Below are 25,904 nucleotides of genomic sequence, written 5' to 3'. Positions count from 1 at the left end.
AATTTTGTTACCAAAACTGAAAACAAACTTGTCCGTTTTCATCTGAAACTACTGGAAATTTCATGTCATGCAAACCTAGGGGCATACTTATGCTGTTCTACTGTGACGCCAGTACCATTCTCCATGATACAGAAATAACACACTATCCGGATGTTTTTATGACTCTGTTTATTTAATTTGCCCTCTACAATTTACTGTACTAAATACTGCTGCTGTTCTCTCATACTTCCTTTCATTTATTTCACAGCAGTAGATATTCATGGATCAGTAGCAAAATAGATCATTGTTACATACTGTACTTCTAGACTTCAAGCTTGCAGCCATAAAAAGAGCTGTCACACAGTGCAAGGGCCTGGCTGTGTTATTAGTGAATTTTCACTATCTGCAAGATTATAATATCCATCACAGCACTGTATCAGCTAGATCTGAAATCATCATGAACTTGTTAAACCCATTAATTGTTATACCCCTAGCCATTGGCACTCAGCGTTAAAAATCAAATAAACTTTCTTTTCTATTTCTGTATAACAAATATGCACAGTATCAAATTAAATGCTTATCCTAGCTGCAGTTTGTAATTTTAAGAACCTCACAATTTGTTATAGATCTTTAATTACATACAGAATTATTACTAAACCCAGAAAATGTAAGAATTAGCAATGTCATGTTTGAACTGGTATTCTCTACATGAAAATTGGAAAAATGTTTAAAACGCATAGCTAAATCCTCTAATCCCAATAAAAAAATGAAAAAGCCCACTTTATGATAAACTGCTGGCATTCACAAAGTGTTAGGAGGCACTTAAAAACCCTTATATAAGTAAACTGACTTTTCTAACACCATTTTGAAAATACAGGCTGTATAGAAGCTCTGGATGTACTTGTAGCTGTGAGCAAATCATGTTCTGTGCACCTAGGGAGCCTTTAAACTCAGACATACTCAATGTCCCCCCACTCCAGCGCTGCCTTTCATGTCCTCCTCAGTCAGGGATGAGGTCACAATGGACCTAAACCTTAGAATGACCAATAGTGGGGACTTTGTTATGTGCCAGCCCCCTCAATATAAAAAGTAGGGTTCCCAGTGGCCATTTTGACAATGTGTTTAGCTGTGATAAGGAAAGCATAGGGACTGCTGCTGATAAGGTGTATATAGGCAGATTAGTGTAGGGCTTGTAGGCACAGGCCTCTTAAAGTAGATTGAAACATTTGCCAAATGGCCTTTGGATAGCAAAATACTTTGTATCTTGTGGAATTTGGCGGTGAGGGGAAGCAACATCTTTATGCTGATTATATGTGCCCTGCAGCTTCCTTCAGCCTCTCCACATTGAATGTCTACAGCCTTAAAGGATAAGTTCACCTTTTAACATAAAATAATAAACCTCTAAAGCACAAGTGTCAAACACAAGGCCCGTGGGCCAAATCCGGCCCTCCAGGCCATTTCATGTGGCCCTTGCACCTCTCCCGCACGTACCCCGTCTCCGCCCGCACCTTGTCTCAGCAGTCAGCAGCAGAGAGGAGAATAGAACTCCTCTGCCAAATCCTGAACCTCTCAGTGCAGCTGCAGCACCCCCTCATCTCTGCCACCCCTGGTCTAAGCATTCAGCAGACTCTGGTAACTGACTCCACTCTTCCTCTGGTCCTCCTCCAGACCCTGCACTTTCTGCGTTCCAGCTCTGCCCCCAAAGGGGTTTCATGGTGATGTTAGGAAGGGTGTGGGATTCTTGACATCCGATGTAATGGGGGTGGGGTGCCCTGGACATCTAGTCTTACAGATACAACCGGCCCTTTGAGGGCAACCATAATGCTGATACGGCCCACAAAGAAATGGAGTTTGATACCCCTGGTCTAAAGCATTGCACCAGCAGTCAGTAGATCACTGGTGCCATGCAGGTCTCCCTCTGACCTGTCAGTGTATCTGCTTGCTTGTACATCCCATACGGGCAAGCAGATACTTACTGATTGGAAGAATGAATGAGTTACCATGGTGCTCCACAGCTCTGTGGTAGTTCAATGAGAACTACATGCCAACAAAGGCTGCAAAGCCTGTCGAAACTTGTAGTGTTCTCATTTACAGAACACTCTGAATGAGTGCCGTGGCCGGACAGGCGGATCCCCGCATGGCCATTTTTTTTAGCTGTCACAACAGGGGATCGGGGGAGGATGGGGTGTGGGGGCTGGTCCGATCGTAGCATGATACACCCTGAATATGGGTGTAACATGTAGCATGTTATGAACAGTGAACCTATCCTTTAATAGACTTCATGTGTTTTTTCACAGGGCTTATTTCCTATTTTGTGGTGGCTACAATTTAATTTATTTCAGTCTGTCCCTGTCCATATGCACTGCAGTCATAGCAGGCTGCATGTGTTTTTTTCACAGGACATATTTCCTATTGTTTGGTAGTTGCAATTGATTTTTTTCACTGCCTGTCCCTGCTCACATGCACTTAACTGATAACAGAATGCATGTGTTTCTTCACAGAGCATATTTCCTAATTGTGCTTGCGGCCTTTTCTTAAAAAAAATGGCGTTTCATAACTGGGCAAAGAGCATTAGCACAAAAGCTTATTTTATGCTTTAGGAAGACATGTGACAGAGTGATTTACAGATAGAAAATTGTGAGAGTGAGGGGCAGATTGCTGTCACCCCATACCACGAAGTGTGTGAAAAGGGCCTTTATTTTAGTATCATCAGCTGTTTAACTCATATGAATTTTTACTGGTTGGGTTTACATCTATTATAACAAACATGATTTCTTTGACTTGCAGTGCTAGGAGAAACTTTTCTAATGTGTCCTGCCTGTGTGCACATACACTATATTGCCAAAAGTATTTGGACACCCCTTCAAATCAATGGATTCAGGTGTTCCAATCACCTCCATGGCCACAGGTGTATAACATCTAGCACCTAGGCATGCAGACTACTTCTACAAACATTTGTGAAAGAATGGGTCACTCTCAGGAGTTTAGTGATACAAGCGTGGTACTGTGATAGGTTACCACCTGTGCAATAAGTCCATCCGTGAAATTTCCTTGCTACTAAATATTCCACGGTCAACTGTTAGTGCTATTGTAGCAAAGTGGAAGCAACTGGGAACAAGAGCAACTCATCCATGAAGTGGTAGGCCACATAAAATGACAGAACGGGGTCAGCGCATGCTGAAACGCACAGTATGCAGAAGTCGCCAACTGTCTGCAGAGTCAATAGCTAAAGATCTCCAAACTGTGTGGCCTTCACATTAGCACAACAGTGCACAGAGAGCTTCATGGAATGGGTTTCCATGACCGAGCAGCTGCATCCAAGCCTTACATCACCAAGTACAATGCAAAGCTTCAGATGCAGTGGTGCAAAGCACGCACCACTGGACTCTAGAGCAGCGGAGATGTGTTTTCTGTAGTGATGAATCATACTTCTGTCTGGCAATCTGATGGATGTGTCTGGGTTTGGTGGTTGCCAGGAGAACAGCACTTGCCTGACTGCATTGTGCAAAGTGTAAAGTTTGGTAAGGGGGGATTATGGTGTAGGGTTGTTTTTCAACACTTGGGCTTGGCCCCTTAGTACCAGTGAAAGGAACTCTTAAGGCATCAGCATACCAAGACATTTTGAACAATTTCATGCTCCCAACTTTGTGGAAACAGTTTGGGGATGGCCCCTTCCTGTTCCAACATGACTGCATACCAGTGCACAAAGCAAGGTCCATAAACACATGGATGAGCGGGTTTGGGGTGGAGGAACTTGACTGGCCTGTACAGAGTCCTGACCTCAACCTGATAGAACACCTTTGGGATGAATTAGTGTGGAGACTGCGAGCCAAGCCTTCTCATCTGATATCAGTGCCTGACCTCACAAATGCGCTTCTATAAGAATGGTCAAACAATCCCATACTCCTCCCACACTCCTAAACTTTGTGGACAGCCTTCCCAGAAGAGTTGAAGCTGCTATAGCTGCAAAGGGTGGGCCAACTCAATATTGAACTCTACAGACTAAGACTGGGATGCCATTAAGGTTCATGTGTGCGTAAAGACAGGCCTCCCAATACCTTTGGCAATATAGTGTATCTGTACACCCAAAAATCATTTTAAGAACCAACAGAAGTCTGTAACAACTGACTGATAGCTAGCTTTTTGCATGTCAGTCTTAGCTACTTTCTCCTTATTTTGTTTTAAATTACAACTTTTAGCTTAGGGTGATTACAGAGCATCAAATGGTTGTTGCTGACAGTCCATTCAAGAGCATTAGGTATATATCGGACCTACTATTCCTGACTGTCTTGGTGCGGGAAAATTTTACACTGTCGTGTCGTCTGTGGTATCTTAATTTTTTTAAATTTTGAAACTCTTTATGTCATTACTAATAGGTAAATGAAAACAGCCAGTGTGCTGTTCAGTACGTGAGCTTCATAAATAGATAAAATATTTCATTTTATTTATTTTTCCACACAAAAAGGTGATTCCGTCACACGCATCAGATTTTTTAAGCAAAATTAGCTGGTACACTCTCATCAAAATTTTCATCTTCGTCAGGTAAGCGAGTAATGTATGCTTTGGGAATTAGAAAACATTTAAGAGTTTTGATCTATCTATTTTGATATCCATGCGACTGCCCCAACAAAGTAAGCTGAATAGAAGACCTTTTGCTCTGGCATCTGCATAAGTCCTCTTTAGACCAGGATTTTAATTTGTTTTTATGTGGAATACATATCTGTGGCAACATAAACATGCTGTTCTGCATTTACTTCAGAAGCTACCAACAACAAAATGAAAATTGGAAGTGGCATAACTACTCTGTTCTGCATGTCTGGTAAATGCAAAGTGTCCAAAGATTCCACTCTCTTGATTTACAGCACACTTGTGGTTTTCATGTAGAACTAATATTTTTTTTAGGCTGCATGCAGGGTCTACATGCCTTATGCCAGTGGCGTCAAACTGGTGGCTCTCCAGCTGTTGCAAAACTAAGACCCATCATGCCTCTGCCTTTGGGAGTCATGCTTGTAACTATCAATCTTGCAATGCCCCATGGGACTTGTAGTTTGGCAACAGCTGGAGGGCTGCCAATTTGACACCCATGCCTTATGCAGTTCCACTCATTACTGTTCTCTTAATAAATCAAAGCACAAATAACCTGATAGAGACCTGACTCTCTCCAGCATAAAAGAAAATCACCAAATATACATAGGATAGGGTGACCAAACGTCCCCAGTTCCTGGGGCCAATTTTTTATTTGAGAAGGCTGCCCCTAAAAAAAGTGCTCCTGATTGTGTGCTCATCCATGGCCCAGAAGCTGCATGGTAATCTACCTGGGTGCAAGAACTCTCCAGTTTTACTTTTAAAAGTTCATGTTTGGCTATTTGGAGGAGATAAAGTAGGGAGAGGTGTGCGCTTTAGTTAACTAGCTGTGTCTGGGTTTTTATTATGTCATAGGAGAGGAGACTAATTGAGAAGGAGACACTGACTTGCTCCTGGGCAGAGGTGTTATGTTCCCGCACCATAATTTACTACTGGCTGTGTGATGAAACAAGCTACATGCTACCAAATGGTTGCTATATGGTATATACAGATCAGCAAAACTTGCTAATCTGAAAAAACATATATATATATATATATATATATTGGGAACTTGCATCAAAATGGTAGAGCTTTCTTTTTTAAAGCATACAGCAACTCGCTTCTTCTTTTTAAAGGCCTTTTAGCCCAATTTTATTAAAACAAAAGTTTAATAATAACATGCTTCCCATGCAGGGGTATCCATCATCCAACAAATGCAACAAATATTCAGCCTCCTGGCTTGTACACCGATTTATGTCTGTCTCCTGCAGACTCTATCCAAAATGGTTGTTTTGCACACCGCTAGCCTCTAGCACACAGCTACTCTGGCTTCCACTTCTGCTAGGTGAAGCTCACCTGACTCCAAGGCAGTGACCTCCTGTTTGCCAGGGTGGAGCCCAGAATCATGGTTTGGGCCTCTACAAAAAGGCCTGCACACACCTGCGCAATGTGTGCTGGCTGCTCTCAAAACATGGACCCAGGATTGGAGATTTCATCCCTCCCAAATCTGTTAGAAATCTCCAGGCCACAGGTCCCAAAACAGGCTTTACAAACCAAAGAAGAAACTGATAAACCAGTTTCCTCTGCATTAAGAGAACTGCCTGGAGCCTCTCAACCTGTACGGTTGAGAATCCTTGGTTATCACCATGATTTTTACCATGGCAGGATTCCGCACTGCCACAATATATATATATACACCCTGTTCCAAATTATTATACAAATGATATTTTTCTCATTTACCTAAATAATTGATGTAAATAACAGTCAGCATAATTCTCATGTTATCAACTATTAGGAGTACAATTCAAATTTTATTGAACAAACCTCCTAATGATAACAGTATTTTTTTTAAACATAAAAAACTTACAATGCACTGTTCCAAATTATTACGCACAGTAAGTTTCAAAACACTTTATAGGTTGTAAAGAACTGAAAATTGTCATTTGTTGTGTTTGCAGCATATTTACTGAAATCAAAAGCTTTTTCAATCAAACTTTTAACAACATTTTAACTTTTTAAACATTTTAACAGGTCACGTTACATTTTAACATAGGACCCCTTATTTGATAGCAGCTTCACAAGTCTTGCATCCATTGAACTTGCGAGTTTTTGGCCAGTTTCTGCTTGAATTTGTTTGCAAGATGTCAGAATAGCCTCCCAGAGCTGCTGTTTGGATGTAAACTGCCTCCCACCCTCATAAATCTTTTGCTTGAGGATGCTCCAAAGGTTCTCAATAGGTTGAGGTCAGGGGAGGATGGAGGCCACACCAGGACCTTCTCTCCTTTTATCCCCATAGCAGCCATTGATGCAGAGGTATTCTTTGCAGCATGAGATGGTGCATTGTCATGCATGAAGATGATTTTATTACGGAAAGCATAGTTCTTCCTTCTGTACCAGGGAAGAAAGTGGTCAGTCATAAACTCCACATACTTTGCAGAGGTCATCTTTACACCTTCGGGGACCCTAAAGGGGCTGACCAGCTTTGTTCCCATGATTCCGGCCCAAAACATAACTCCACCACCGCCTTGCTGACGTCGCAGCCTTGTTGGAACAGGGTGGCTGTCCACCATCCATCCACTACTCCATCCATCTGGACCATCCAGGGTTGCACGGCACTCATCAGTGAACAGGACTGTTTGAAAATTAGTCTTCATGTATTTTTCTGCCCAATGCAGCCGTTTCTGCTTGTGAGCATTGGTTAGTGGTGGCCGAATAGAAGGTTTATGAACAGTTACAAGACTCTACACCTTGATGTCCGTGGGACTCCAGAGGCACCAGCAGCTTCAAATATCTGTTTGCTGCTATGTAATGGTATTTTAGCAGCTGCTCTCTTGATCCGATGCATGGATCTGGCAGAAATCTTCCTCAATGTGCCTTTATCTGCATGAACCCGTCTGTGCTCTGAATCAGCCACAAATCTCTTAATAGTGCGATGATCACGCTTAAGGTTTCGTGAAATATCTAATGTTTTCATACCTCGCCCAAGGCATTGAACTATTTTACTCTTTTCGGCAGCAGAGAGATCCTTTTTCTTCCCCATATTGCTTGAAAATGGTGCTCTGCTTAATAATGTAGAACACCCTCCTTTAGTAGTTTTTCCTTAAATTGGGCTCACCTGCCAATCTAATTATCACAGGTGTCCGAGATTGTTTTCAGTGATCAAAAGAGCCCTGAGACACAATGCCATCCATGAGTTAAACTGAAAAACAAAATAATCTTTGTGACACTTAAATAGAATTTGCATAATAATTTGGAACAGGGTGTGTGTAATATATATATATATATATATATATATATATATATATATATTACTATATAGTAACATTTTGTTTACTAAAATCTGTTGAATTTGTCTCAAAGTGCAGAGCCACATTGTGACCTGTTCAATACTTCTGGAAGATGGGCAAAGTATTAATTAACATGGAAAGGCAAATACTGCGAAATCACTTCTGCACAGCAGGATCCTGGGAGTCTGGAATTGTTTTTTCCTGCTGGCTGCCTTTCGAAACTATTTGACTTTCCATGGTAATTTATATTTTGCCCAGGTTTCAGACGTTTCAAACTTTAAAGCAACAGTGTCACCTAAGAAGAAAGTAAAAAGTAAGTCACTACTTGTAAAGAAGAAACAGAATACTTACCTCACCACACTGGTTTATGCTTGTTAAAAAGGTTAATGCACATGTCTAGGAGTGCCAATATCCTGGTTCCTAGCAGCTCTTACTGGTTCCTCATACCATTCTCCAATGCACTACTAAAGTTCACTGGTGTGGTGAGGCAAGTATTCTTTCTTTTTTTTGGAGGTGCAGGCTTGCGTTATTCTCCCCAGGTGACAGTGTCGTTTAAGACTCGTTTGCTGTGTCTATGTCAAGAGAGAAGCAACAGGTTGCCCCCTCACTGAGGAAAACCAAATAATCCTCTACCATTTTCTCTCCCACTCCAGCCATAAACTCCCCCTCTTCCAGCCTTTTCTCTTTTTTCCATCTCTCTTAGTGCCTTCTTTCTCTTCTTGATTCTCTCTTTCACCCATCTCTCCCTTATGCAGGGAACATGGGGGAATGCCGTTCTGGCACCTCCAGCACTGAATGTATGTAATGGCAAGGGGTGCTGGGGTGTACTGGAGGGTCTATTGATGCTGACTGCTGAGGGATATATTGTCACTGGAGATCTATTTTTGGATGGTGGTCTATTGTTGGGGGGGGGGGGGGTATTGTTGCTTGAGAGAGATTTATTGTTGCTGGGAGGTTAATTGTTGCTTGAAGGGATCTATTTGAGGGGGGTCTATTGTTGCTTGCTGATTAGAGATCTGTTGTTGCTGCTTGGGATCTATTGTTGCTGTCATAGTATTTTGCTGTGGGGGTCCATTTTTGCTGGGGGGAATCTATTGTTACTGGCTGAAAGGGATATATTTTACTGCTTTTCTTATTATCATTAACAAATTCCATACAAAATGATACATGGCTCTGTATTCTCTAAAAGGAGAGGCACTAGGAGGTGGGTAGAGGTGGAACCAAATGACGGTGCATGGAGGTGGGTGGGGGGGGGGCAGAAACAAGGGGTGATTCAGAAGGGAAGGGTTCCTGCACCTATTGTATCCTGCCCTTATGTAACAGAGTCCTGAGTGATACACAAACTAAGCTGTGCATTTCATACCTATTTATTACATGTACAGTTGTGTTCAAAATAATAGCAGTCAGACATCGCTAACCTGATCAATCATTGTTTTTGGTAGAAATGATGTTTCTACATGGCAAATAATTTACTAGCAGGTGTAGTAGAGTAATAGAAATCCAACAGACCCAACAGTCATGACATGCATGCTGCTGATTCTGTGTAATTTAATCACTAATTGAAAGGGGCATGTTCAAAATAATAGCAGTGTGGAGTTCTATTAGTGAGGTCATTCATTCTTTGAAAAACAGGTGGCAATTATTGCCCTTATTTAAGGAAGGAAGGCAGCAAATGTTGTACATGCTGGTTACAGTGCATTTCTCTCTGAAATTCTGAGGAAAATGGGTCATTCCAGACATTGTTCAGAAGAACAGCGTACCTTGATTAATCTCCCTGGCGGTATGATTATGTCAGGAATTTTGTACCAAAAGCGGTACCATTTTTTTGCATGGAAATTTGGTGTTATGTATTGTAGGCCTGCAATTCTTAGTAAATATTTACTTAATAAATACTCATAAAAATAATAATATAATAATAATACATTTAATTCAATAATATAATCAAACCAAAAACACTGAAATTTGAAATATAGCGCCAAGTTCGCACATCACTGAGCAAAGTCGCAAAATCATTTTCAGTGTCTGATGACGAATTTCCCCCATGAATCATTATCACTCAATTCTGCAAGTAGTTCTGATTTACTATCGCTGTTCTCTAGCCGGTCTAAAACCGATTTTGACCTAAAGGGACGCTTATTGGACGCCGTGGACTTTTCTAAGTTTCCAGGCAGAAAGAACAGTCAAAATGCAGGCAGGGCACAGAACAAAGCAGTAGGGGCAAAATGTATGTGAAATGCTTTGATACAGGAATGTTTTGCTATGAAATAATCATTTTAAAAAAAATGTCATTTGCCACCAGTTCCGGCGCCCGTACGTCCCGAAGTCACAGGGACCGGAACATGGAAGCCAGATGCCGGCATCGGCCGGAGGAGATGGCCGGGGACGCTGCAGGGGACGCATCACGGGAGTGAAGGACAAGGTAAGCGCTGTAGGGAATCCCTGTGCAACGCCGCATCGTAAGCCCGAGTGTAGCTCGGGGTTACCGCTTTTGGTACTGAAACTTTACCCCAAGCTACACTCGGGAATACCGCCAAGGAGGTTAAAAAGTTGATTGGAGAGGGGAAAACATATAAAGAAGTGCAGAAAATTATAGGCTGCTCAGCTGAAATGATCGCAAATGCTTTAAAATGGCAACCACACCCTGAAAGACGTGGAAGAAAGCGAAATACTACCATTCGAATGGATAGAAGAATAGCCAAGATGGCAAGGACTCAGCCAACAATCAGCTCCAGGAAGATCAAAGAAGGTCTAAAGTTACCTGTGAGTACTGTTACAATTAGAAGACGCCTATCTGAAGCCAAGCTATCTGCAAGAAGCCCCCGCAAAGTCTCACGGTTGAAAAAAAGACATGTGCTGAAGAGGTTACAATTTTCCAAAGAGCACATTGAGTGGCCTAAAGAGAAATGGCGCAACATTTTGTGGACTGATGAAAGTAAGATTGTTCTTTTTGGGTCTAGTGGCTGGAGACAGTTTGTCAGACGACCCCTAAACACTGAATTCAAGCCACAGTACACTGTGAAGACAGTGAAGCATGATTGCGCAAGCATCACGATATGGGGATGTTTCTCATACTACGGTGTTGGGCCTATTTATCGCATACCAGGGATCAGGGATCAGTTTGAATACATCAGAATACTTGAAGAGGAAATGCTCTTGAAATGGGTGTTCCAACAAGACAACGACCCCAAACACAACAGGAAACGTGCAACATCTTGGTTCCAGACCAAGAAGATTGACGTTATGGAGTGGCCAGCCCAATCCCCGGATCTTAGAATAGAAAACATGTGGGGTGACATAAAAAATGCAGTTTCTGAGGCAAAACCAAGAAATAGAGAACTGTGGAATGTAGTCCAATCATCCTGGGCTGGAATACCTGTTCACAGGTGGCAGAAGTTGGTTGACTCCATGCAACACAGATGTACAGCAGTTCTCAGAAACAGTGCTTATACAACTAAATATTAATTAAGTGATTCAAAGGAAAGCAAAATCTTCAAACATTTTTCAGTTTATATAGTGAATGTTTGAGTTTGTAAAGAAGAATACAAACACTGCTATTTTTTGAACAGTCTAATATTCACTTTAATTCAATTTTTTTAGAGGAACAACACAAATGTGATATATTTTTCTTCATGTTTTGATTTGGAATAGAATGTGTAGTATTCCCAATGCATTTGTGTGTATGGAAATAAAAGCTATTAGAAGGATTTTGAGCTTTATTCACTTTTTTCAATACACTGCTATTATTTTGAACACAACTGTATTTATTGCCTCACCAGTTGCTGATTTTAATGAAGTTCCTCCTTAAAGTGTGCCTATGGTAAAATTAAACTTTCACTTTGAATTTTAATCATATCTAGCCAAAGTCTATTAATTTGAACAATCTTGAAGTTTGAAAACATACTTTTTCTAGAATCCCATACATTTGCTTCCTAGAATTTAGTGGCATGTGTTCACTATGCCCTGTGAGTATGCACAGAGCCTGCTGTCTGAACTACAGAAGTGTTGAGAGGAGGTGTTTCAGAAGGCACTTGAAGTATAGGAAACACACCACTTCATGGAGGATGTTGCAAAGGATGCAGAGAAACCAAGAGGTTGTGAAAAGAGATGGTCAACAGGCAGCATGTAGGCAGGTGCCTACAAGGGGTAATGTTTTTTCTGTACTGACTCATGTTCTGCAGCTATCTTGGTTCACTGTGCTGCTTTTCCTGTCTGTGCTCAAGTCCTCAAGTTAACTAGATATCGTATGTACTCTCCAGCGCCTCAGGATATGCACAGTGAAAAGGGAAGCCAAGGGAACCAGGACAGCGACAACCAAAGGAAATGCTTCAGGGGTGCAGCCCTCCTCAGACGTGGAGATCAGCCACTAAATAGAGAAAAAACAGGTGGTGCACACACCTAGTGCATTATCCAAGGTTTATTGAAAGGAGTGAAAAATAAAAACATACTCACAGACGAAGCATGTATCTAAAAAGAATTTGCATAATGACGATGGCCACAATGGCAAGCAAGGTGTTCCAACTGTCATTGCGATCAAATCTCTGACGCGTTTCAGGGGACAAATCCCTTTCCTCAGAGCTACTGACAGCCTCTGATGCAGATGTGTAATGGATGGATGATGGGAGCCTTGCTGATGATGCCTCAATTGCGTAAGGCATAAGCCTTTGACCGCACTGACAGTTGGAACACCTTGCTAAGACTGCGCTTCTGGTAAGTAGGCAATCTATCTATATCTTCACATCAGGATACTGGTTTACATTCGCATTGATTGAAGTCACCTTTAATTTTTGGAATATTCACCTCACCTGTTATTGCTGTACTGGACAATTGTCATTATATATTTATCTGCTGAAGATAGATTTAGCCTGTTCATTACTTTTTGTAGCGCTGCACTCCCCATTTCAATGCTGCGTACAGAGTGCTGGGTTCAGGAGAATGCTACGTACAGAGTGCAGGGTTCAGGAGAGCGCTGCATACAGAGTGCAGGGTTCAGGAAAGCGCTGCATACAGAGTGCAGGGTTCATGCGTGCGCTATGTGCAGAGTTCATGAGTGAGTTGCGTATATAGAGTGCATGGCTCTGGAATGTAGATCTCACAGGCCAGTTTACAACCCCCCCTTCTAGTACAGAGCCCTCCTCCCACCCCCCAAATCCTCTCTCACCCCACCTACAGAGTATCAGAGAGAGGGGCTGCTGCAGAAGGGCAGCTAAAACTTACAGTAGGAATGCAATTTAAACGGGAAGAGGGGGCATTAGTGCTAAGGGGTGATAGGGGATCACATTGGTGCCAAGGTTATGAGGCATTGGTGCTAAATGGAGGGAGGGGGAAATGTGCTCATTTCTAATGTGGGGGAGAGGGGGAACATTGAGGATTAGGTGGGAGAAGAGGAACATCGAGGATAAGTGAGAGAAGGGGGGGCATTTGGGAGAAGATCCGGGATAACTGGGAGAAGCAGGAGAGTATTAGGGATAATTGGGAAGAGAGGCGGGGCATTGGGAATTAGTGGGCAAGAGGGGGACATTTGGAATAAGTGATAGAAGAGGGGGGACACTGGGGATAAGTGGGGGGGCATTGGGGTACAGGAAAATTGGAGATAAGGGGGGGAGAAGGGAACATTTGGGATAGGTGGAGAGGAGAGGGGAACATTTGATAACTGGGGGGAGGAGGCGGGATATTCTGGATAAGTGTGAGAGGAGGGGGACATTGGGGGTAAGTGGGAGAGGAGGGAGGGGACATTGGGAATAAGTGAGGTGGAGAGGGAGGACATTTGGGATAAGTGGGAGAAGAACGTGGACACTGGGGATTAGTGGAGGAAGAGGAGGAACATTGGGGATAAGTGGAGGAAACGGGGACATTTGGGATAAATGGGGGGGGGGGGGGAGAGGTGGGACATTGGGGATTAGTGGAGGGAGAGGAGGAACATTGGGGATAAGGGGAGGAGAGGGGGACATTTTAGATAAGTGGGGGCGAAGACATTGAGAATTAGTTGATGGAGAGGAAGAACAGTGGGGATAAGTAGGAGTGGGGAGAGGGGGACATTGGGGATTAGTAGAGGGAGATGTCCATTACAGGCAAGGTACAGCAGCACACCCATTTATGGAACAGCAGAGGAGCAGAGCTCTGAGCAGTATGCTGCAGGGACTGGAGGCAGCTCAGTGTACTGGGACTGACGGTCAATAGACATAAGTCAGCAACGTATGCATGTACTTCTTGTGGAAAGAGGAGCAAAACTCTCAGTTCTGGATTTTCATTACAAAAGAGTATTAGCTGCAGTAGAGTGCGGGGTTAGGACAGGCTGTAACACGATACATTAAGGGATGTTGCACAGGAGATAGAAGTCCGAGTACTGTGTTCTCGCTCAGAACGGCAACTGCACTGAAGGAAACACCACTCCTCTGCTGTCATGTGCAGAGCAATGAGGGTTTTGTGCTGCTGGACTAGCAGCCAGGCTTCTCTGTCTTCAGCTTCTGCCAGCGCCGGAGTAGCCTGCAGCAGGGCTAAATGCAGAACAAAACTTCTTGCCCGGTGCCCAAAACTGCATGTCTCAGGCGTCGGGTGATAGGAATTAAATATCCCTGCACTGGAGTCCTCTTCCACTCCTCCATGACGACATAACAGAGCTGGTGGATGTTAGAGACCTTGCCCTCCTCCACCTTCCGTTTGAGGATGCCCCACAGATTCTCAATAGGGTTTAGGTCTGGAGATATGCTTTGCCAGTCCATCATCTTTACCCTCAGCTTCTTTAGCAAGGCAGTGGTCAACTTGGAGGTGTGTTAGGGATCGTTATGTTGGAATATTGCCCTGCGGCCCAGTCTCCGAAGGGAGGGGGATCATGCTCTGGTTCAGAATATCGCAGTACATGTTGGCATTCATGGTTCCCTCAATGAACTGTAGCTCCCCAGTGCTGGCAGCACTCATGCAGCCCCAGACCATGACACTCCCACCATCATGCTTGACTGTAGGCAAGACACACATTTCTCTTTGTACTCCTCACCTGCCGCCACACACGCTTGACACCATCTGAACCAAATAGGTTTATCTTGGCCTCATCAGACCACAGGTCATGGTTCCAGTAATCAGTGTCCTTAGTCTGCTTGTCTTCAGCAAACTGTTTGTGGGCTTTCTTGTGCATCATCTTTAGAAGAGGCTTCCTTCTGGGACGACAGCCCAGCACATCAATTTGATGCAGTGTGCGGTGTATGGTCTGAGCACTGACAGGCTGACCCCCCACCCCTTCTACCTCTGCAGTAATGCTGGCAGCACTCATACGTTTATTTCCCAAAGACAACCTCTGGATATGACGCTGAGCACCTGCACTCAACTTCTTTGGTCGACCATGGCAAGGCCTGTTCTTAGTGGAACCTGTCCTGTTAAAACACTGTATGGTCTTGGCCACCGTGCTGCAGCTCAGTTTCAGGGTCATGGCATCACCTCAAGGGTCTTGGCAATCTTCTTATAGCCTAGGGCATCTTTATGTAGAGCAACAATTCTCAGAGAGTTCTTTGCCATGAGGTGTCATGTTGAGCTTCCAGTGACCAATATGAGAGAGTGAGAGCAATAACACTAAATTTAACACACCTGCTCCCCATTCACACCTGAGACCTTGTAACACTAATGAGTCACATGACATCTGGCAGGGAAAATGGCTGATTGAGCCCAATTTGGACATTTTCACTTAGGGGTGTACTCACTTTCGTTGCCAGCAGTTTAGACATTAATGTCTGTGTGTTGAGTTATTTTGAGGGGACAGAAAATGTACACTGTTATACAAGCTGTACACTCACTACTTTACATTGTAGCAAAGTGTCATTTCTTCAGTGTTGTCACATGAAAAGATAGAATAAAATATTTACAAAAATGTGAGGGGTGTACTCACTTCTGAATACTGTATATATTACCTTGGCTTTAGGTAAGCCTGCCACTTCTTTTTTTTAAATTAAGATTTCCTAAATTTAATGGCAGCTAAGGTTTTAGAATGGATAAATATGTGGTTCCTTAGATTTGCCTTTGTTAGCCACAAGTGTACAAAGCCCCCCAAAAAGAGCTAGTAAAATAGTAGTATAATATTAAAAAAATTAAATATGCCTCTACAAAACAGAAAAACAGCACTGGGGAAGGGTGGGCAAAAACTGAATCTCTTATTGCTCTAATCTGAATTTAAAGAATATTTGCCTCTGTGTGGGCTACTGTATTTTTAAAACCCTGTTAAATGTCTGTCCAGGTGTGGCAGCAAGTGACACAGATATTTTGTAAAGGTCAAAATTTTGTAAAATATATGATGTTGGCTACCGTTTGGGTTAAAGGTTTAAGTGCATAGGTAACTGGCCCCCAGTGATGATCACTTTCAGTCTACTGGTGCTTTGATTGCTGTTCCATAAGTTTGAAAGTCCCTGTGCAGTGTGAGTCTGAAAGCATAATGTGTCACACCAAGAAATTGCCATTAGATTATATAGGAGAGGTTGCAGTGCAAAGAATTTGTCCATACAAATTAATTTGACAATACAAATAAAAAAAAAAACACAACAAATTTACAATGTAAAAATAAAACGAAAAAAAATGAAGGCTGCTAATCTCTCACTTTGCTATCTTATATGGGAGGTGTTGCGGTGCAAAGAACTTAGAAAAAAAGGAGGCGAGACCACCAGATGTGTGAGTGTTTACAGTGTAGCTTTATTTGTAGTTCTAGATGACAGCTGAAGCCCACAATATTCAGCCAATGCACAATTTGCTATTGTCTCTGAAAACAAATACACTATACTGTTTATTTCAAGATAAAATCTGTCTTATACTTTGGCTTAACCAAACGGTGTACATACTGTTCAGCCCCTGTACAATATTTTTGGCTATTGACCCTAAAATAATACACTCTATTGTTTATTGCAATAAGTTTATTGCCTGTCTCATCTCTTTCTATTTGTTGCCTATTCAAGTGCTACTGTACTGTTGCTAGCCAATTTCTACCAAACGCAATTTGAAATAAATCAGATTGGAGTGCTGCTGTTGTATATAAGCCAAACTAGAAATAAAAGTTAAAAAATCTGTTACACATCCAAGATTTGGGATGCCAGAATACAGCGTCGCTGTCTGTGAGAATGTTACCGCTCTTTAACACCACATTCAGCTTTAAAGGCATTTCCCAGGCATGTACCAATTTTTGACAATCCCTTGCCTATTAGCCCTGAAAAATGGCCAGAATCAACTAAAAGGAGTCACTTCCATAGATGCCAAGTTTAAGTTTGCAATTTACAGACTTCATAAAGGGTTCCACAAACTGTCAGCAAACTGAACCCAGACACTTTGGCTTATTCTTAAAGTATAACTAAAGACAAAACTTTTTTTTTTCAGTTTTGGATAGAGTGGAGAAAGATTAGAACACCTGTAATTTTTTATTGCTTTTTTGTCCTCATTAGGGAGATTCATCCTATTTGTCCTGTTTACCATTATCATTGAAAGTGAAAGTAAAAGAAAATCCCAAATTTTGGGTTGTCCCCAGAAAAGTAATAGAGGGAAATATTCCAATTGGGACACTAGTACTAGTGACCTGGGGGTCCCCAAAGAATTCCCTTATTTGTAGGCATTTCCTCTCACTTCCTGTTTGGCTATAGCACAGGAAGTGAAGGGAACAAAGTTGCAATGGAACAAAGTTGGCGAAAAAAAAAATCTGACGGGGGTTATAACCCTCCCTTGCTCTATTCAAAATGAAGAAACAAGTTTTGCTTATAGTTCGACTTTGATCACCTATGAACACATAGTATAACACTATTTACTGTAGCTTCTAGGAGCACAAAAAATGCTAATAACAGCTTCTAGTAACTTAAAAAAATGCTAGTGTGCATGGAGCCTTAAAATAAAGGTATCTGATATGTTGAAATGTTTATACTTTAAAAACATACCTCCTCTCCATAGATAAATAAATAACACAATTACTTCTCAACGCATGTGTGATCCGGGAAAGGGTTTTAAAGAGTGCATCTGTAAGGTCATCATCATAAAACACTGAAAAAAAAAAATTTACTTTGAAACTGGATGATTAAAAATTCTTAAAAGAATCATTGATAAAAATCACACTTTGCACAAATCAGTACGCTCATGCTAGCATTATCAAATTCAATTATTCTAAGGAAAATTGGCTCTTTTATAAACCACTGCTCTTGATCTCCTCATTTGACCTAAAGGTTTAGGCAAAGATCACATGGTCTCTGAATACCAAAAACATTGAGGGTGTTTCTTTTATTTCTTTTATTTTAATTTATAGACTGTAGGATGTCGGTTGTTTTCAGGTAGCCAGATCATTGGGCTGATTTACAAAAGGAGCTAGGTATCATCCCCCAATATGTTTGGATGGAATAAGCACACAGAAGTTTGCCTTCACATAATTGGATTAACTGAAATTAATATTTACACAATTTATTTGTGCCAATTCTCAACTACTTGGGTATGATCTGATTCACACTGATGCGATGCAGGAAATGCAGCAAATTCTATGCGTTTCCCACACTGCATTGCAATCGAGAGGTGTCCATGCGATCTGCTGCGGGTGTCAATATAAATGAATGCCACCTTGAAACAAATCACAAAACACAGTGTGAATGCCAGAAATCAGAAAACCAAATACACCCATGCGATGCGATTCGGGTGCAGAAGAAAAAAGGGTCTGGAACCATTTTGGTGTGGATGCAATGCAATTTGACCCATACAAAACGTATAGCTCAAAACGCACAGACATTGCATGTGATGCACACAAGAATGCAGTGTGATTCCTGTGTGAATCACATGCGGTATGAAGCTAGATTCAATCAGCTTCAATGTCTGGTAGAACATCAGAGAGAAAAGAGGATCAATAGAGCACAATCATTGTATATCACTAAGTAACGCTTGCTTTTGTAATAAGCAACTATGACTGTTTTCATGTGTGTATATATGTACATTTAAAATAAATCATTACAGAGACTTTACTCTTCCTTTAAAAAGTAAAGAGTTTTAAAAAGGACTGCGTGAAATAAGAAGTAGACATGGTTGCGGCCGACTGAGCGCTTAGCTAGCAGTCTGCGTGCGATCGCTGGTCAGACTGGGGTGACCACTAGATCTAGATTATCCAGCCTGTCGCCCAGCCCAACTGTTGATACAAGAAGATCTCCACAGAAAAAAAGCTAGAATTCTAATAAAAAAAAAAGGAAAAAAGCTGCAAGAACACAAGTGCCAGCAGAAAAAAAACCACATATTATTATTCTTCTTAAACAGGATTTATATAGCACCAACAGTTTGCGCAGCGTTTTACAAAATGAAGGTAGACATTACAGTTACAATACAATTTGGTGCAAGAGGAAACAGAGGGCCCTGCTCATAGAGTTTACAATCTAGGAGGAAGAGTTGAGTGATACAAAAGGTAATAGCTGTGGGGGGGATGAGCTGAAGGAGAAAATAAATGGCGGTTTACTAGGTAGAAGCAGGATAGGCTTCTTTACAGAGAAAGGTTTTCAGGGATCGTCTAAAGGTGGATAGATTAGGAGACAGCCGGACAGATTGGGGTAGGGAGTTCCATAGGATGGGAGAAGCTCAGGAGAAGTCCTGGAGGCGAGCATGGGAGGAGGTGACACGGGAACTAGAGAGCAGAAGGTTTTGAGAGGATCGAAGAGAGCGGTTTGGTTTATATTTTGAGACCAGGTTGGTGATGTAGCTGGGGGCAGAGCTGTGGATGGCTTTGTAAGTTGTTAGTATTTTGAATTTTATTCGTTGGGCGAATGGAAGCCAGTGGAGGGATTGGCAGAGAGGGGTAGCAGACACTGAACAGTTGGTAAGGTGGATGAGCCTGGCAGCAGTATTCATGATGGACTGGTTGGGGGATAGCCTATGTAAAGGTAAGCCAATGAGGAGGGAGTTGCAGTAGTTGAGGCGAGAGATAACCAGGGAGTAAATTAGGAGCATTGTGGTATCATAGGTTAAAAAGGGGTGTATTCTGGAGATGTTGCGCAGGTTGCGGCGGCATGATTTGGACAGGGATTGGATGTGGGCCTGAAAGGATAGTTCAGAATCCAGGTTTACACCTAGCACCCAGGCATGCAGGGATGGGTTGATAGTGGTGCTATTGATCCTGACCAAGAAATCAGGGGAAGAGGCACATGGGGGACGAAATATTATGAGCTCAGTTTTGGATAGATTGAGTTTTAGGAAGTGGTGTGACATCCAGTCTGATATGTCTGTTAGTAAATTGGTGATACGGGAGGAAACTGATGGTATGAGCTGAGGAGTAGAGAGATAGATTTGTGTGTCATCAGCATAGAAATGGTATTGGAAACCATGGGAAGCCATCAGCTGACCAAAGGAAGAAGTGTAGATCGAGAATAGGAGAGGTCCAAGGACAGAACCTTGGGCAACCCCGGCAGTAAAAGGAGTAGGAGAGGAGGAAGTAGAGATATAAGTGACACTGAAGGTGCGGTGAGATAGGTAAGATTTGAACCAAAGGAGAGTACAGTCACGGAGACAAAGTAAATAGAGTTTATTTTTGAGGAGGGGGTGGTCAACTGTGTCAAAGGCAGTGGAGAGGTCCAAGAGCAAGAGTATGGAATAGTGACCATTGGTTTTAGCAGTTAGTAAGTCGTTTGTGAGTTTTAGGAGAGCAGTTTCTGTGGAGTGTTTTGGGCGAAAGTCAGACTGAAGGGGATCGAGAAGGTTATTCTCAATAAGGTGGCAGCTCAGCCGGTTGTAGACTGGACATTCAAGGAGTTTGGAGGCAAAAGGGAGTAAGGAGATGAGTCTAAGGTTGCTAAGATTGGTGGGGTCCAGTGAGGCTTTTGGGGGAAGTATGGGGGTGACTAGCACATGTTTTAGAGAGTTGGCGAATATGCCAGTAGAAAGGGAGAGATTGACGATATGAGTTAAAGAACGAAGGACAGAGCCAAACGGTGACTGTAGTATTTGCGAGGGAACAGGGTCCAGGGGGCAGGTGGTTAGCTGGGTTTTAGAAAACAGTTTACCAAGTTCCTCTATAGTAGCTGGGTTAAACAAGGGAAGTGTAGATTGTGCAAGTGGACAAGGAGTGTAGGGTGAGGGAGATATCTGTATAGTGGAGATCTCATCACAAATTGTATCAATTTTATTTTTGAAGTGATTAGTGATCTCCTGGGCAGTGAGTGAGTTAGTGGGTGGAGGTAAAGAAGGACGAAGTAGAGAGTTAAAGGTAGAAAAGAGGTGACGGGGATTGCATAAGAGGGTGTTAATGAGAATGATAAAATAGGTCTGTTTGGCAGTGTGGAGACAAGAATTGTATTTTTGAAGGGCAGATTTATAGTGGTAGAAGTCTTGCTGGGTCTTAGTCTTACGCCATAAACGCTCCAGAGCACGGCTACGTTTTATGAGGCATGTAGTATTGTCTGTTTGCCAGGGCTGTAGTGGTTGGGGCCTGATTCTATGTGTAGTGAGGGGGGCCTATGTGTCCAGGGTGGATGACAGTGAACTATTGTAGACGGAAGTGGCCAGGTTGGGGCAGGACAGGGCTGAGAGTTTGTCATAGAGACAATCTGTTGCCGAAAAAAGAAGAGAAGGGTTAAGATAATGAAGGTTTTTATTTGTAATTGTTTGGTAGTTGGAAGCCAAGGAGAGAGTGAAGGTAATAAGGGAGTGAACAGAGAGAGGAAAAGGAAAGTTGGTGAGGCTGCAATGAGTGCATAGGTAGGAGAATATAAGGTCGAGGCAGTTACCATTGGAGTGAGTAGAAGCATGTGTCCATTGTTTTAGGTCAAAAGAAGTGGTTAGGCTTAGAAGTTTAGAGGTAGGAGTGTTAAGATTAACAGGGATGTTGAAGTCACCAAGAATGATAGTGTAAATTTCAGAAGAGAGAAAGTAAGGCAGCCAGGCAGAGAAGTCATCAAGGAAGCTTGATACCGGTCCAGGAGGCCTATAGATCACAGCAATTCTTACAGAAACTGGAGAGAACAGACAAATACAGTGAACTTCAAATGAGGAGAGGGACAGAGAGGGAGGTGAATGAAGGACCTGAAAAAGTGCTTTGAGGGGATGGAGGATTCCAACTCCACCTACACTCGGCCTGGGAAAGCGAGACCAGAGGAGACCACCATGGGAGAGGGCAGCAGGAGAGGGAAAGTCAGATTCCTGAAGCCAGGTTTCCGTAATTGCAAGCAAGTTAAAGGAGTTAACGATAAAAACGTCATGGACAGAAGTGAGTTTGTTACAGACAGAGCGGGTATTCCAGAGGGCACAGGAAAGGGGGGGGGGCTGGTTCTAGGAAGTATAAGTAGCTAGATTGTGTGTGGATTGTGGCTGCTGTTGGAGGATAAAGGGTGCTGGGTGTGTTGATCAAAGGAAAAAGATGGCGGTCCAGGATTTGGGGAAATGTCTCCAGATGTTAGGAGAAGCAGAAGGGTGAGGGAGGTAATATGGGAGTACGACTTATATGGAGGGACAGGTTCCAATGTCCTGGAGGTTTTATTAGTGTGTGGATTCAGAATTAGCAGGAGTTGATAAGTACAGTAATAAGGTGAAGACAGGACTGAGGGTGATATATATAAGCTGTGGGGTGCAGAAGAGGGGTGAAAGAGAGAGAGTTTGAAGAGAGAGGATACAACTGTGAGAAGGAGGGGTAGGGAGTGCATGTTACAGAGTGGAGATGAAGCAGACAGGATAAGAGCTGAAAGAGCTTATTGGGGAAAAGGTCACCTGTAGTCCAATTAGTATTTGAAGTTGTCTGCTTCTCGCTTTGTGCATTCGCTGAAGTGCAGAGCCAAAGTGTAATGCTCAATACTTAATCCAAGATCAATACTTTATCCATGATGATAGTTGCCAATACTACCCCTGGCTGTGCCTCCCCCCAAGAAAGGCCTAAATTTAAACTGAGTTGGGTGGGGGTATTGCCAATTAATCAATTAGGAATGCATAGCAGAGACACATGGCTAGCAGGGCAAACTTCTCACACTAAAGGATGACTACAAGAGACAACAAGAGAGCAGGAGGGCAGAGTTGTAAAGATTTGGATCAGCTCATAAATTTGGGTGAGACAACAAGAGCAAAATAAACACCAAAGTAATATGGACCAGAGTTAAAGATTTTTGAAGCAGTAAGAATGACCAATAAGAACATTGATAGTTATGAATCAGCTTCAGTTAGAGGTGGATTTTAAAAGCAGTATAGATTACCGTATAGCAGTGCGGGGTGAATTAGCATTCATACATGGCATGGGCGATATTACAGATGGATATAGACACATCCGTACTCCTGAAGTCACTAGGCAGAAATGACCGGAGGCCTATAGCAGAGAGGGGGTTTTATGCCCAAAGAGGGCTGCCCATAGGAAGTGCCGAGTCATTTTTCTGCCTAGTGTTCTACTCTTGTAGGTGGGGCTATAAAATCCTGCTTGGTCATGAATTAAGAGGGGAGGCTGTGTCCGTCAATGAACATAAGAGAAAATTGGTTCTGTTTCAGATCAATTCATTAGATTACAAATTTAGTTTACTCGAAATAAAATTGCAGCGTTATAAGGTCATATTCATAGTCCAAAAATGACAGTCCCATCAACTTTATATATCAAAAATTAATTTGTAGTCCCTCTGTGCGATATATGTGTTGTTATACTCGATTTCCTCCAATAAAAATTATACTATTCACCACTGAAAATCAGAAGAATTGCCAACTCACCACAAATATATACTGCCCTGATATAAAGTACAGCATCAGTGTTTTAATTAATCATCACAAGACCATCCATTTGCTCGTGTGGCTCCTGGGTGACTGCTCCACTCCTTCCTTATTTGCAGCATGAGACATGTATCGATGTGACACCAAAAACAAATACAATTATATAGTGTTAACGTGTGCTGCTCATGAGGTTGTTAGCAGATAACGCATCAGGACAAATTGGAGCGCTGGCATCAACCTTCTCTACCACCAACTTAGGGGGGCATTGTTCCACTCTCGTTGTCAAACACCACCGCAAGGTAACCAAAATAAAATGCCATATAGTGTAGTATTTATTATGAACAAAAGAAGTAGCAACAGTGAAGTCACATAAAATCAATAATAAAAACAGCTGCTCTGACTTGCATTTCACAACGCTACTCAGGAATCGCAATAGCTCACCTTTTTATATTTCAAAGTTTTTGATTGTATGTAAAGTTTTTGTTGTTTCATAACAAAAAAATGGCTGTTATGTACTTTGATTATTCAGCTCTTTAAAAGGTTTGCTTGTTTTGAATGATCCTATAAGTAAAAATAGGTCCACAGGAAAATGGTTGCCATAGATTTATATTAAGCTACAACAAAATGGCGCCAGACTGGAATTTCTGTTCATTTGAACAACAGCCCGGAAGTGCACAGGAAAATGGCTGCCATAGCTCTTACATTGAGCTACAACAAAATGGTGCTGGACCGGAAGTAATGTTTATTTTGTAAGAGTAAGATACATATAAAGGTTGGTTGCTAAGAGATGCTAGAGACCCCAGAGGATGCACATTTGTGAGCAAAGCACTAGGTGTATTGTAAGGCAAGTTACAGTATTGCGCCGCCACATCAATTTCCAGAGTGGCGGCGTAAAATTTAAGTAGAGCAGCTGTTTTTATTATTGATTTTATGTGACCTCACTGGGCTGCTGCTTGTTTGGTTCAGAATAAATACAATATATGGCATTATATTTTGGTTACCTTGTGGTGGTGTTTGAGAGTGAGAGCTGAACAGTGCCCCCTATGGAGATATAATTAAAGTTGATGCGAGAAAAGACTAATGCCAGCGCTCCAATTTGTCCTGATGCGTTATCTGCTGGCCATCTCATGAGCAGCACACGTTGGCGGTGAGCACGCATTTTATGTGGGTGACAGAGTTTTGTACACACACTGTATCACAGTGTGTGACCTATGCACAGGTGTTGAATTCTATTACACATAAGAGTACTACATTATATCATTTTAATTGTTTTTGGTGTCACATTGAAGCCTCATACTGCATATGAGGAAGGAGTGGAGTAGTCACACAGGAGCCACACAAGAAAATGGATGGTCTTGTGATGATGAATTAAAATGGTGATGCTGCGCTTTATATCAAGGCAGCATATATTTGTGGTGAGTTGGCAATTCTTCTGATTTCCAGTGGTGGATAGTTTGATTTATATTGGAGGAAATCGAGTATAACAACACATATATTGCACAGAGGGACTACAAATTAATTTTTGATATAACAAGTTGATGGGAGTGTAATTTTTGGACTATTGTGACCGTATAGCGCTGTAATTTTATTTCAAGTTTACATGTAGGGTGGTGTATATTTGCCTGTATTTGCAAGCTGCTTATTTTTACACTAGTAGGGAGCGCTGACTTTATATATTTTGTTTTTTGTTCACAACTAATTTAGTTTAGTTGCATTCGTAATGAAGTTAGTTTTGTTTAATTTAGTTCCGCTTATTTTTTTTCAGGGGGATTCAGACTTTTTCCAAAAGGATTCGAAGTATTAAAAACAAATTGAATCGAAAATATTGAATCCATTTGAATTCATTGTGAAGAACAGCTGGTTGTTAAGGAAGCTGCGGCGTCCTTGACAACCATGACTCTCATGTGCCGTCAGCAGGATTTCCCAATGACAGTATAATATAAACAAACCAGTGCCAACATTGGAAAATTAAAAAAAAAAAAAACAGGCTATTTTGGTCTGGTATGGGTTTTAAGGGAAACCCCATGCCAAAATAATAATAAAAAAAAAACAAAACGGCATGAGGTCCCCCAAAATCTATACCAGATCCTTACCCGAGCATGCAGCCCGGCATGTCAGGAAAGGGGACAAGCAAGCCCCCCCCCCCCCCCCCCAAAGCCCCTTGTCCCGCTGTTGTGTATACCAATGTAGATAATACCGTGAATAGATTAAAAAGAGTAAAAATGCAATCATGGTCTATATAACAGTATATAGAATATAAAAAAATCACACAACAACATATTACATAATAATAAAAAGCAGTAATAGAAAATAAAAGGATAATAAGATCAAAATAAATAAAAAAGTAAATGCAATAAAAATTGAGTCTGTAAAATTGCGATGACCAAAGAACATAAAAACGAAAAGTCGAACAAAATTAGAATGGATAAA

General features: G+C 42.0%; 1 protein-coding gene across 3 annotated transcripts in view; it reads right to left on the bottom strand.

Annotated features, from left to right (window-relative positions):
• Positions 1-25,904, bottom strand: part of METTL22 (methyltransferase 22, Kin17 lysine) — a 318,966-nt gene that overhangs the window by 37,535 nt on the left and 255,527 nt on the right. For all 3 annotated transcript variants that reach the window (XM_089692103.1, XM_089692094.1, XM_089692109.1), the window contains one exon: positions 17,720-17,822. In XM_089692103.1, the coding sequence (XP_089548229.1) occupies positions 17,720-17,822 (103 nt within the window). The remainder of the gene's footprint in view (positions 1-17,719; positions 17,823-25,904) is intronic.

This window comes from Staurois parvus, unplaced genomic scaffold (assembly GCF_062004578.1).
Source record: "Staurois parvus isolate SC_StPar_1 unplaced genomic scaffold, SC_StPar_1.0 ptg000022l, whole genome shotgun sequence".
Classification (NCBI taxonomy): Eukaryota; Metazoa; Chordata; class Amphibia; order Anura; family Ranidae; genus Staurois; species Staurois parvus.
Note: the sequence above shows the minus strand (reverse complement) of the source record. Positions and strands in the feature narration are given on the sequence as shown.